General features: G+C 36.6%; 1 protein-coding gene across 11 annotated transcripts in view; it reads right to left on the reverse strand.

Annotated features, from left to right (window-relative positions):
- The window catches only part of RELCH (RAB11 binding and LisH domain, coiled-coil and HEAT repeat containing), a 113,070-nt gene that overhangs the window by 70,350 nt on the left and 29,219 nt on the right, over positions 1–13,501 (reverse strand). For all 11 annotated transcript variants that reach the window (XM_006064562.4, XM_006064561.4, XM_025273197.3 and 8 more), the window contains exons 3-8: positions 10,142–10,213; positions 9,975–10,030; positions 9,757–9,870; positions 4,406–4,609; positions 4,214–4,305; positions 3,296–3,589 (exon numbers count right to left, since the gene is read on the reverse strand). In XM_006064562.4, coding sequence (XP_006064624.1) covers positions 3,296–3,589; positions 4,214–4,305; positions 4,406–4,609; positions 9,757–9,870; positions 9,975–10,030; positions 10,142–10,213 — 832 coding nt within the window. The remainder of the gene's footprint in view (positions 1–3,295; positions 3,590–4,213; positions 4,306–4,405; positions 4,610–9,756; positions 9,871–9,974; positions 10,031–10,141; positions 10,214–13,501) is intronic.

The following is a 13,501-nucleotide window of genomic DNA, read 5'->3' on the forward strand; positions in this document are numbered from 1 at the left end:
ATCAAGAGATTCTTTAGTTCTTCTTCACTTTCTGCCATAATGGTGGTGTCATCTGCATATCTGAGGTTATTGATATTTCTCCCGGCAATCTTGATTCCAGATTGTGCTTCCTCCAGCCCAGTGTTTTTCATGATGTACTCTGCATATAAGTTAAATAAGCAGGGTGACAATATACAGCCTTGAAGTACTCCTTTTCCTATTTGGAACCAGTCTGTTGTTCCATGTCCAGTTCTAACTGTTGCTTCCTAACCTGCATACAGGTTTAAGAGGCAGGTCAGGTGGTCTGGTATTCCCATCTCTTTCAGAATTTTCCACAGTTTATTGTGATCCACAAGTCAAAGGCTTTGGCATAGTCAATAAAGCAGAAATAGATGCTTTTCTGGAACTCTCTTGCTTTTTCCGTGATCCAGAGGATGTTGGCAATTTGATCTCTGGTTCCTCTGCCTTTTCTAAAACCAGCTTGAACATCTGAAGTTCATGGTTCACATACTGTTGAAGCCTGGCTTGGAGAATTTTGAGCATGACTTTACTAGCGTGTGAGATGAGTGCAATTGTGCGGTAATTTGAGCATTCTTTGGCATTGCCTTTCTTTGGGATTGGAATGAAAACTGACCTTTTCCAGTCCTGTGGCCACTGCTGAGTTTTCCAAATGTGCTGGCATATTGAGTGTAGCACTTTCACAGCATCATCTTCCAGGATTTGAAATAGCTCAACTGGAATTCCATCACCTCCACTAGCTTTGTTCATAGTGATGCTTCCTAAGGCCCACTTGACTTCACATTCCAGAATGTCTGGCTCTAGGTGAGTGATCACACCATCGTGATCATCTGGGTCGTGAAGATCCTTTTTGTACAGTTCTTCCGTGTATTCTTGCCACCTCTTCTTAGTATCTTCTGCTTTTGTTAGGTCCATACCATTTCTGTCCTTTATTGAGCCCATCTTTGCATGAAATGCTCCCTTGGCAACTCCAATTTTCTTGAAGAGTTCTCTGGTCTTTCCCATTCTATTGTTTTCCTCTATTTCTTTGCACTGATCATTGAGGAAGGCTTTCTTATCTCTCCTTGCTATTCTTTGGAACTCTGCATTCAAATGGGTATATCTTTCCTTTTCTCCTTTGTTTTTCACAGCTATTTGTAAGGCCTCCCCAGAGAGCCATTTTGCATTTCTTTTTCTTAGGGATGGTCTTGCTCCCTGTCTCCTGTACAATGTCAGGAACCTCTGTCCATAGTTCATCAGACACTATCAGATCTAGTCCCTTAAATCTATTTCCCACTTCCACTGTATATCATAAGGGATTTGATTTAGTTCACACTTGAATGGTCTAGTGGTTTTCCCTACCTTCTTTTAAAACTTAGATACCATCATGTTCCAAGTCTCTAAAATGAGTTAACACAGCTTATGTGACTTAGTCTCAGCTTAATTCTCCGACTTCCCCTTCTGTTGTCTTCTCATCTGCATGCTTTGCTTCAGCCTTCATAAACCCTTTCTTGCTTCCAAGTGCAGTGTTCTTCTGCTCCTATTAGTCCCTCTTAGAGGGAAGACTTCCTCTTATCTCTTGGCCTGGTTCACTTCTACTTACTCATTAGGTATAAAGTTAGAAAATACTTCTTCCCTGAAATTTTTCCTACTCTGACGACTAGGTTAGGTACCCTGATTGTGTGTTCCCCAAGCAAGCTGAACTTCTCTTATATCACTACCTTTTACAATATTATAATTGCCTGACAGTCTCTCTCATACTGTAAAGTCTGTAACTGAAGGGTACCATATGTTTGGTTACTGTTATTATACTCTTCATTTGGGCTTCTCTAGTGGCTTCATTCAGAGAAGGCAATGGCACCCCACTCCAGTACTCTTGCCTGGAAAATGCCATGGACGGAGGAGCCTGGTGGGCTGCAGTCCATGGGGTCGCTAGGAGTCAGACACGACTGAGTGACTTCACTTTCACTTTTCACTTTCATACATTGGAGAAGGAAATAGCAACACACTCCAGTATTCTTGTCTGGAGAATCCCAGGGACGGGGGAGCCTGGTGGGCTGCTGTCTATGGGGTCGCACAGAGTTGGACACGCATGAAGTGACTTGCCAGCAGCAGCAGCTAGAAGACTGGCAGGCTACAGTGCATGGGGTCCCAGAGAGTCAGACATGACAAGCAACTAACACTTTCACTCTTCTTTAAACTTCAAACTCTTCATTGACATTGCCTGACACACAGTTAAGAGCTAAAAAAGTTAGTTGGACAAATTTAACAATCATCTTTCTCCTGAGAGTGGCTTTGGAGTATATAGGAGATATATGGAACTACTATAAATGCCACTGCATTATTTTTATGACTATATCTTAACCATATTAGATTAAATGCACTTTGAAGACTGGGCCATGTCTATTTCAATCCTGTGACCCCCTCATAATACCTACACATACACACACACACAACCACACACAAAGTTGTGGCATATGAGTCAAAAAGTTTGCTTTGGAAAAAAAAAAATCAAATACTTCTCACTAATAATGAGTACCTTTAAGTCTAAAACAAATTAGTCATGCTTTCCTATGACATCCCAACAATTGCTATAATACTCCTCCATTTATTAGGAGGAGGAAGTATGACTGGCTCAGAATGCATCACAGGGTGTGTGTGAGGATTAACTAAGCTAGCATATGTAAAGCATTTAGAACTGTGTCTGATATATAAAAAGAACTCAATAAATATTCCACTCTCAGAGAATATTCTTTTTCCACATTATAATGTAAACACTTTTTGTCTCCTCTACTAGAAAACATAATCATGATGGGCAAGGGACCCTGCTTTGCTCATCTAAGTTCAATCATTGTGATTCAATAAAAATTAAATGAATTAAGATAATATTAATGACACAATGTTACTAATGGAAGCAGAAGCAGAAAAAAGGACTAAGATCAAGAACTAATCACCTTTTTAGTAAAGGCAACTATTTAATATCAAAACTTTCTACTGAATCTGATAATGATTGTAGAACATAGAGAAGGTAACAGCACTGGGTAGAATACAGCCCAGAGAACATACATGTTGTTTATGGGCTTAAGCACTGAGCTAAAACGGGACCTAGTTCACTCGTGGTCTACTCCTCTGCAACACAATTTAACTTAGTAATTACTTGTGATTTTTCATAGTGATGTGGACTCTGCTCTGTGTTAAGTTCATGCCAGACACATAAAAATTCATGTATCTGATATGCAAAATAAGAACTGAACCTCTTCTAGTTTGAGAATGTACTAAATAGCTGAAAGATGCATTTCAAAACAGGACACATACTAACCTATTGGGTTTATCAAAATGGACTGTGTTTTTACTTGATGGAGAAGAAGATGGTATTCCTTCTCTTTCTCTCCTGGGGAAAGAATGCGGGAAAGTCTCTTTAGGAACAGTAGAATCAACTTCATCTGATTTTGAAAGATGGACATCCTTGTTTTCTCCCTTGTCCAAACTATTTATAACTGAATTCTGTCCACTGTCTTCAGAGTCTTTGTGGGGAGACTGATCCAAAGAAGGCTGAACAGAGTCACAAACTACAGGGCTGGCAAAGTGCTCATTTTTGAGGAAGTCCATTTCACTGTAAAAGAAAGACAAATTATTAGAGAAGAAAATTGTATTTTTTAAGACTTTGGCAATAGCATAAACCTCATACTGGGTTTAATGATTTAAAAGTATAACATATTAATAGAAAGTGATTTGGCAACTAATTAATCTTTTCTGTGCCATAGATATTGATGCTTCATATAGAAATGTAGCCACAAACTCTTACAAAACATAAAAATATTTGTATAAACTATGCTTTGGATTATCACTTAGCCTTCTTCGTGTGTGAGATGTGGAACATTCCATCTAACCCACAACATGAGTATAAGAATTAAATGAGATAATGAATGGAGAATGTGTATAACACTAGCAGGAAGACGCTGCTTTATCACCACTGATACAACCGGAAGAGAGTAAAAACACCCTACTCCTTTGTTCCAAGACATACATGAGTTTATGATTATTATAGTGATTAACAACTTTTGGGGGTGAAGAACACATTAAGTATATAAGCAATTATAAGATTTTTTTCCCCAGAAGTATTAGGATATGAAAAATTATGCCTTACAACTGAAATATTATCTTATATGTTTATATAATTTGTCAATTTCTTTAATAATTTTAAGAGGTTTTATAAGAATGATGATTAAGTACTAACCTTTCAAGTCTTCTGATTTGTTCCATCAAAGACCATTTCTCACTATTTAATAAACTAATTTTATCTTCTAATTTCTGTACTAGCAAGGAGTTCTAAAATCAAAATGGGAGAAAAACAGAAACTCAACATCTCATAGTCTGCTTTTACATGGCTTAAACACTTTTTGTGGACTTGATTATTAATACCTCTCACCTCTACAGTCTGAGGAGTTTCAAGGGTTGAAGGAAGGTTGCCTAAAACTGGTGTCAGAGCTTCTAATTCGTCTTCTTCTACACCACTGGCCACGTCCACAAGGTCTTTCCCAGTTACTTGATGATTTCCAAAATCTCGGTAGAGCTGCAGTAAGTCTGGAGGTTTGGGAATATTTAATCCTACGTCATCCCATAGTTCAAAATCCTAAAAGATAAAAAACAGTAACATAAAAAAATCTATGTGGCAGTTTTATCTTGCATTTTTGAGATGTATCTTTTCCTTATTGCTACTATCTTGAAAACTCAACATAATTGTGTGATAATGTCAAAGTGTGTGTGCCCGGTGAATAACATCCTGGGAGCCAGGAAGTGTCTAGGATTAGAGTGTGAGATGCACGCCCACCTCATACTTGAAAAATAAGGGAAACAGGGTACTCAGTGGAGAGACAAGCTTTCTTTACAGCAAAAAGGATATTCTGGACTTCCCTAGTAGCACAGTGGATGAGAGCCTGCTTGCCAATGTAGGGGACCTGGGTTTCGTCCCTGGTCCGGGAAGATTCCACATGCCTTGGAACTACTGAGGGCACGCTCTAGAGCGCGAGGGCTGCAACGGCTGAGCCTGCCAGCTGCAACTACAGAACTCGCGCGCCTAGAGCCTGCGCTCCGCAGCCAGAGAGGCCAAGGAGTGAGGGGCCCACGCACCCCAGGCTGAGGAGTGACCCAGCTCGCCACGACTAGAGGGAGCCCGCGCGCAACAACAAAGACCCACCACAACTCGCGCGCCTAGAGCCTGTGCTCTGCAGCAAGAGAGGCCAAGGAGTGGGGGGCCCACGCACCCCAGGCTGAGGAGTGACCCAGCTCGCCACGACTAGAGGAAGCCCACGCGCAACAACAAAGACCCACCACAACCAAAGAATTAAAAAGTAATACATTTATAAAATTTAAAAAAAAACAAACAAAAAGGGATATTCAGAGAGAAGTTGAAAATAAAGACTATTTATAATAAGAAAATTTCACATAGCACCACAGAAAGGACGGATAGGAAGTAAAGGAAAGAACTGGCAAGAGGGAACCAAAAAACAGTAAGATAATGATTATATGCAGATAAGAATGTAAGAAAACTATCAGTAAGTATCTGAGTGCTACTATACATGCAGGCACAGAGATGAACAAGAGATTCGTTTAGCCTCAAGAAGATTGTAGGCTAGTCAGGGAGATAAGAGATAATCTTAGGTAATCTTAGAGCCATTAAGATAAAATCAGGCCACTAAGATAAATGATCAAAAATAAATTCAGGTAAAAAGTCTTACCTTTTAGCCAGAGGCGAAATGTGAAAGCAGTGAGGGCCCTAGCACAGAGCTGCTTTAAGGTCAGGTGAGACCACCACTGAGCAGCATCCAGCGGCTAAAGAAGAAGGAACTGAGGAGCACCTGCACTGCCCTTTGTAAAACAGTTTTATTGGGGTATATAGTTAATAAATAACAAACGGCACAATTTAAATCTGACTCTTTGCGACCCCAGGGCCTGTAGCCCGCCAGGCTCCTCCGTCCATGGGATTCTCCAGGCAAGAATACTGGAGTGGGTTCCCATTTCCTTTTCCAGGAGATATTCCCAACCCAGGGATTGATCCTGGGTCTCCCGCATTGTAGGCAGACGCTTTTATCATCTGAGCCACCAGGGAAGTCTTAAATCCACAAGCTAATTTAAAATGTGCAATCTGCTAAGTTTTGACATCTGAGTACACACCTGAAGAGATCACTGCAATCAAGAAGATGAACTTGGGGGCTTCCCTGGTGGCTCAGTGGTAAAGAATCTGCCTACCAATGCAGGAGACACAGGCTCGATCCCTGATCTGGGAAGACCCCACTCGTCACGGAGCAGCTAAGCCTGTGTGCCGCAGCTACTGAGCCTGTTTGGTCTCGGGCCTGGGAGTTGCAATTACTGAGCCCATGTTCTGCAACTACTGGAGCCCACACCCCCGGAGTCTGAGTTTTGCAACTGAAGAGTAGTCCCCACTCGCTGCAAATAGCGAAAAATCAGAGCAGCAATGACGACCCAGCACAGTCAAAAATAAACACATAAAGCAGAGAAAAAAAAGAAGAAAGATTAAACACCAAAGCTATGGAAAAAAAAAAAGATGAACTTGCTCACTCCCCAGAGTTTGACCGGCCACTGGCAACACTTCCCCCTTTTTCCTCACGTACGCCCCGTCCCTAGGCAAATACTGCTCTGTTTTCCGTCACTGTTATAGGTTTACATTTCTTAGCATTTTATATAAGTGGAAGCATACAGCAAGTACTCTATTTGCCTGGTTTCTTTCATCCAGATTATTGATTTTCAGAGTAATCTATGTTGCATCTGTCAGAGGTTCATTTTTTGTTTATTGCTGAGTTAGCATTTGATGTACCAATACATCAGAATTTTTTATTCAACTGCCTGCTTTTGGATACTTGGGTTGTCTCCCTAATGTCAGCTATTATAAATAAAGTTGGTGTGAACACTGCGTAGGAGTCTTGGTATGAACATCTCCCTTTACTTCTCTTGGACTGTAATATCTAGGAACGGAATGATCAAGTCATATAGGTGGTGAAGGTTTTAATTTTTTTAAAATAGCCTGCTAAAAAATGTTCCAAAGTGACTGTACCATTTTGGATTCCCATGAGCAATGATGATATTTCTACTTACTCCACATCTTTGCCAAGACTTGGTACAGTCTCAGTTAAACATTCTAATAAGTGTGCTATGGGATTTCATTGTGACTTAATTTTTATCTACCTAATGACTAAAGATGTAGAACATCTTTTTTCATGTGCTTATTTGATATCCATATAGGTTCTTTGTTATAAATCATCTACATTTTTTATAAATCATGTATATATGTTTGTTATAAAATCATCTATATAAATGTTTTGTCCATTCTTTTAAAAATTGGGTCTTTTTTTATTATTCATTTTATAGAGTTCTTTAAATATTCTGGATAGAAATTCTTTATCAGATATGTTACTTGAAATATTTTACCTAATCTATGGCTCATCTTTTCATTTGTTTAGAGTTGCTTTCAAAGAGTAGAAGCTATTGACTTTGATGAGAACAAATATCTGATGAAGAACACCATACTTCTGGTGTCATATATAAGAAATCTTGCCCTGCCTTCCAGGGTTGCAATGAATTTTTCTATGTTTTCTTCTAGGAGCCTTATGGCTTTAGAATTTACATTTAAATCCATGATCCATTTGAATTACTTTTTGTATATGGTGTGAGGTATGGTTCAAAGTTCATTTTTGGAGGTATATAGATATCAAAATGTTACAGTACCAATTGTAAAAAAGACTATACTTTCTGAATGGAATTTACTTTGTGCTTTGTTAGACATCAAAAGATCATCTATGTGTAACTTAATCTCTTGACTCTCCACTAAGTTCCAATGATCTGTCTACGTTTATGTCAGTAAGATACTGTCTGAACTATAATATCTTAAAGTCAGCTAGTTGAAGTCCCCTAATTTTGTACTTCTTTATTAAAGTTGTTTTGGCTATACTATGTTATTTCCATTTCCACAGAAATTTTAGAATAAGCTAACCTCTACAAAAAAAGCTGGCGAGATCATTAGGATTGTTATTAAAAGTACAAATCAATTTACAGAAATTGATACTTTGACAATACTGAATCTTATCTATTAGCACAATATATCTCTTCTTTATGTCTTATTTTCTTTCAGCATGTATAATAGTTTTCAGCGCATAATCCTTCATCATATTTATCCCTAAGTATTTCCTATTTTTTGGATACTTTTATAAATGGTATCTTTAAAATTGAACGTTTATTTGTTGCTAGCATACAGAAATACAATTCATTTTTGTTTACTGACCTTGAATCCTACAGCTTGTCTATCATCACTTATTATAGTGTTTAACACTATAAGCAGTCTATAGGATTTTCGATACACAGAATCATGTTACCAGTGAAAGTTTTCTTTCTTCTTTTCCAAAATATATGCCTTTTATTTTTTTTTCTTGCCTTGTACTGGCTAGATTCCTCAGTATGATGTTCAACAGAAGTAGTGAGAGCAGATATTCCTGTTTTATTCCTTATCTATTCCTTATCATTCATCATTAAGTATGATGTTAGTGATAGTTTTTCTATAAATGTCTTTTATGAATCTGAGGAAATTCCTCACAATTCCTAATTTCTTTAAAGTTTTTACAGGAAAGACATGTTTGATTGTGTCAAATGTTTTGAGCTGATCATATGATTTCTCTTTTGAAAAGTTTCTTAAAACGGTGAATTATAATGACTGATTTTTGGACTAATCAATCTTATGTTCCTCAGATAAACCATTTGGTCATTGTGTATTAGCACTTTTACACACTGTTGGATTTAATATAGTAAAATGTTATATAGAATTTCTATATCCATGCTTATGAGGAAAATGAGCCTGCAATTTTCTTTGTTAGCCAGATCTGTATCTGGTTTTGAAATCAGAATTATGCTGGTCTTATAGAATGAGTTATGAACAATTCCCTTCTCTTCAATTTCTAGAAGAGTTTGTGGAGAAGTGGTATTACTTCTTCCTTAAATACCTGGTAGGTATCTACAGTGATATAACCTTGCTCATTTACTTTACTTCTTCCTTAAAAGTCTAGTAGATATCTATAGTGATATAACTTTGCTCATTCCAGATTCTGATAATTTGCTTCTTGTCTCTTTTTCTTAATAAGTCAGGCTAGAGGTTTACCAATTTCATTAACCTCAAAAACCCAGTTTTTTGTTATTATTAATTTTTCTCTGTTGTTCTCTGTTGCCTATATCACTGATGCTACGCTAAGTTACTTCAGTCGTTTCCGACTCTCTGCGACCCCATAGACGGCAGCCCACCAGGCTCCCCCGTCCCTGGGATTCTCCAGGCAAGAACACTGGAGTGGGCTGCCATTTCCTTCTCCAATGCATGAAAGTGAAAAGTGAAAGTGAAGTCGCTCAGTCGTGTCCGACTCTTAGCGACCCCATGGATTGCAGCCTACCAGGCTCCTCTGTCCATGGGATTTTCCAGGCAAGAGTACTGGAGTGGGGTACCACTGCCTTCTCTGATATCACTGATACATTCTCATTTTAAATATTTTCTTCCTTTTAATTTCTTTGGACTTCAGTTAGTTTTCTTTTTCTAATTTCTTAAAATAGAAACCAATCTTCATCAATTTGAAATGTTCTTTCTTTTCTATTCAGTATTTTGGTGTTATGGAATTTTACTGTATGTATAACTTTAAAAAAAATTTAAGCTAGATAAAAGAAATAAGTACATTCTAAATTAGAAAGGAAACAAATTATTGTAAAAAAAATAAAAAAAGGAAACTGTACCTGATCATCATTTTCATCTGAAAACGTTATTGATGTCAGCTTGTAGTTATTCTTCAGTAAAAATTCATTGACTAAGAAGTTTAGAGCTCTCTTTTCAAGAGGTTTGATTGGCTCCTAGAGACAGAGAGAAGATGGAAACAGTACTGTAAGTCTTCCGCTTTCAATCCTTGTGCTTCCATTTCACATGGAAGATACTTTTAGATCTGTCATTCACCCACCTGAATTTCAGGACTTGATTTGTAATTTTTTCGTTCCTGTAAAGGAACTTCATGTTCTGGTGGAAGAAAATACAAATAATATTATACTCTTTTACATTTTAAAATATCTCAGCTACTTCTACATTGTCAAAGTAGAAAAAGTCTCAAAAAAGTTGTATGTACACCACCTGCAGCCTTTGTCAGGTTGGCTCGGAGGGCCTGAATGGTCTCCTTGGCTTTCCGTAGTTCAAACTCCAGGACTGGACAGGGATTTGGAATAAACACACACAGGCATCCAACCAAGAAAAGGGAAACAAAAATAAAAAATAAAAAGCAAGGATGGGTATGGAAAAAAAATACAATTTGTATTGAAAACAGAAAGCATGCAATCTTTATGAAACTTGTGAACGCATGCAGCAGAGTTGATTTGCAAGCAAACTGGTGAATGTTTTCCATAGTTTTAGAATACAGGGGACTACTGATCACATGTTCTAGCTGTCTGACAAGGAATAGCTCTATTTAAAAATAAAATCTATGGCAGACTCTCATTTAGGCAAATAAAAACCTTGGGTGTTGTGCTTCACTCAGTCTAGGTAGGAAATGGAATGGAATGTTTCCAGGTGACATAATTTAGGGGAAAAGACAAAACTCAGATGAAGTTCAGCAAATACAGTTAAAGAAAATCTTAGGATTAAAAAAAAGTATTTATCTAGAATAATGTTTTAAATCAACATACAGAAACAGTGAATATATTCTTTCATTAAGATGTTGAAGAAGTATGTTTTAAGTATCTTACAAATGTGGGATGTCTATCAATTTTTCTACAAACAAGTATATATCTTCTGTAAACAAGCACAGATATGTTAAATACATATCTAAAAAAAGTTTCAAGGGATTTATTTTAGGTTTCATTTAAAGCCAAAGAATAGACATACGTTTGTTTTTTAAGTTACAATTAAAATCATTCTAAAGCAAATGATTGTGTGCAATTCTAATAAGGGTGTAGTTATCTAAGGATACTGAATAAAATTAAGTAGAATTTCAAAGTTTCTGACAACTCTTCAAATAGATATTTGTTCACATTAAGAGGTACTAATGAAACTTAAAGATTCCTCCTGTTACTGCAGACTCTAATACAATAAACATGAATATTGAGGAAACATTTTAATGAGCTTTTTGAAATGTTTCATCATGAATAAGATTTAACTATGTCTTTACTGGGCATTTTCTTTAAAATATATAAATACTGCTTTGAAGAAAAAAGTATTGGAGGGAAAAGTCATTTCTGTGAAGTAAAGCTCTGAGAAAATTAAGTGACCTTTGTCACAACTGGATACTAAAAAAATTATTATCTAAATAGTTCTGCATAAAGATGAGTAAATTTAAAACTTTAGAGATGCAACTTTTTCCTGATTGACTAATAAACAGAAAAAAGAAGATGGCAAATGAAATGCTATCAGAGACAACAAAGCTATAAAAATATATGGAAAAAATAGAATTCACTCAGTTTGCACATTTTCCTTAAAAACTTAAGATGTAACTGAATCACATCTAGTACATGAAGGCCAATTATTTTGATGCACAGAATCTCACTGCAGCAACATGAAAGCACAGTAAAAATCAGATGACGTGTATATGACTTTTTTTTTTGGTCATCAGCAATGCTGATCTGCAAACATTTCTGTGCAACAAAGTAGAAACATTTTCCCTAAAAATTACACTTCTGGAAACTCTTAGAGTTTGTATTTAAAGTCAGACTGCACAGATTCGATGTGTAAGGTAAGTACAGAATAGACTTACTTTTCTTCTATTTCAAAATTCTAGGTTTTGATTTAAAAACACTTCATTATACCATAAGCAAAGTAAGTACACATATCATACTTTCAGTATCACTTACAATTTACTAAGACATATTACAGAACAATTGCAGATCAGAAATGCCCTGTACCAGAATGATAGAATATGAAAAAAAAACAAAAACAAAAACAAACAAAAATTGGTTAAAACACAAACTTTGGGGGGGGAGGAAACAACTCAATTCAACTGGTGAATGTTTAGGTGACCAAGAAGCAAAACAATGAATGATCAAGGCACAGAAAGCCAGAAAAACCCATGTCAGACGGCAAGAATTTATATTTTTATGCACATCTACACATACATTGCCAAATGCCATTAGAAGTTACCACTGCTTTTAAAGCTAGTGCTTATCAAAATGAACTCACTCTGCTGCATGTTTCTTAATATATAATACAGACTTTAAATGACAAAGGCATATCTTTGAAGCTACAGCACATCTCTATAAAGGCACAGTATGATCGAATAATTGCAGTTATGTGAAAAGTTTTCCATGAAAGGTCTGAACAGATATATTTACACACATATGAATTTGCTACTTCTTTATTAAAAGATATTGGATTAAAACTCAAGACTTATTACTTTGTAAAGCAATATATTATACCAAACGACCTCCAAGTAGTTTTCAAACATTATAATTCTTCATAAGAATGTCTGAAGAAGTGAATACTTTTAAAACACACTGTAGGAACCAGCTACCAGCCTGCTCACTGCACCACCCCAGCCCCTACTAGCCCAACACTGCTGAATACCATTTTAGTGGAACTAAAGTAACAACTGCAAAGATATAGGTATACTGTAATACTGCATATTATAATCTTACCAAAATAATTAATGACTAAGTCAGTGTCAGCCTCTCTCGATTGGCCGAAACAGTTATTTCTCAATCAAGGTTGGATAATACTGGTATTGTATCAGTGGTACTAGATCAGGCACTTATGACTTGGGATATATGCAAGTGTGTATCACTACTATCTTAAAATATTTGTTAAGTCTTAGTTCTTTTGGCACAAAACTCAAAATAATGGTGCTCTATAAACATCTGTTCATTTAGAGATCTTTTCCTCATTAAAGGAACACCTGCATAGACTTATAACCAGATTTTTATATTTAGCAAAATGATGATGAAAACCATCACATACATACATGTATATATCACACACACACACACACACACACACACACACATATGTCAGATAAACAGTTTATTAATGGTTGGAGCAGACTCGCATTTGCATCATGGGGCAATGGACTCAAAACCTGTGTTATCTATAAACTCCTTCTGCCCAAGACTGGTACAGGAACATCAAAAAGAGATTTTTGTTCTTTCTCAGTAAGGTTTACATGTGATCCAATGACAGATGACATGGTAACTATCTCTTCTCAATTACTGGCCTTTCAATTAGTTTCTAAGTTACTATCAATGGTTAGTCAAGAGACAAAAATCTCTTTGGAAATGGGAATTGTGATTAATTGAAATTTTCAGCCACACATCTCACAATTGATTCAACAACAGGCTATGGTACAAGAGCCCTAAGAGTCTAAAGGTTATTTTCTTGGAATAACATGTATTTTCTTCCTTTTCCCAGTGAAGATGAAAGACTGCATCCATTCATTCATTTATACTGAAGTATCACTGACTCATAATATTGTGTTCGTTTCAGGTGTATAGCATAGTCATTCCATTTTTTGTA

The sequence above is a fragment of the Bubalus bubalis genome, chromosome 22 (genome assembly GCF_019923935.1).
Source record: "Bubalus bubalis isolate 160015118507 breed Murrah chromosome 22, NDDB_SH_1, whole genome shotgun sequence".
NCBI classification, from domain to species: Eukaryota; Metazoa; Chordata; class Mammalia; order Artiodactyla; family Bovidae; genus Bubalus; species Bubalus bubalis.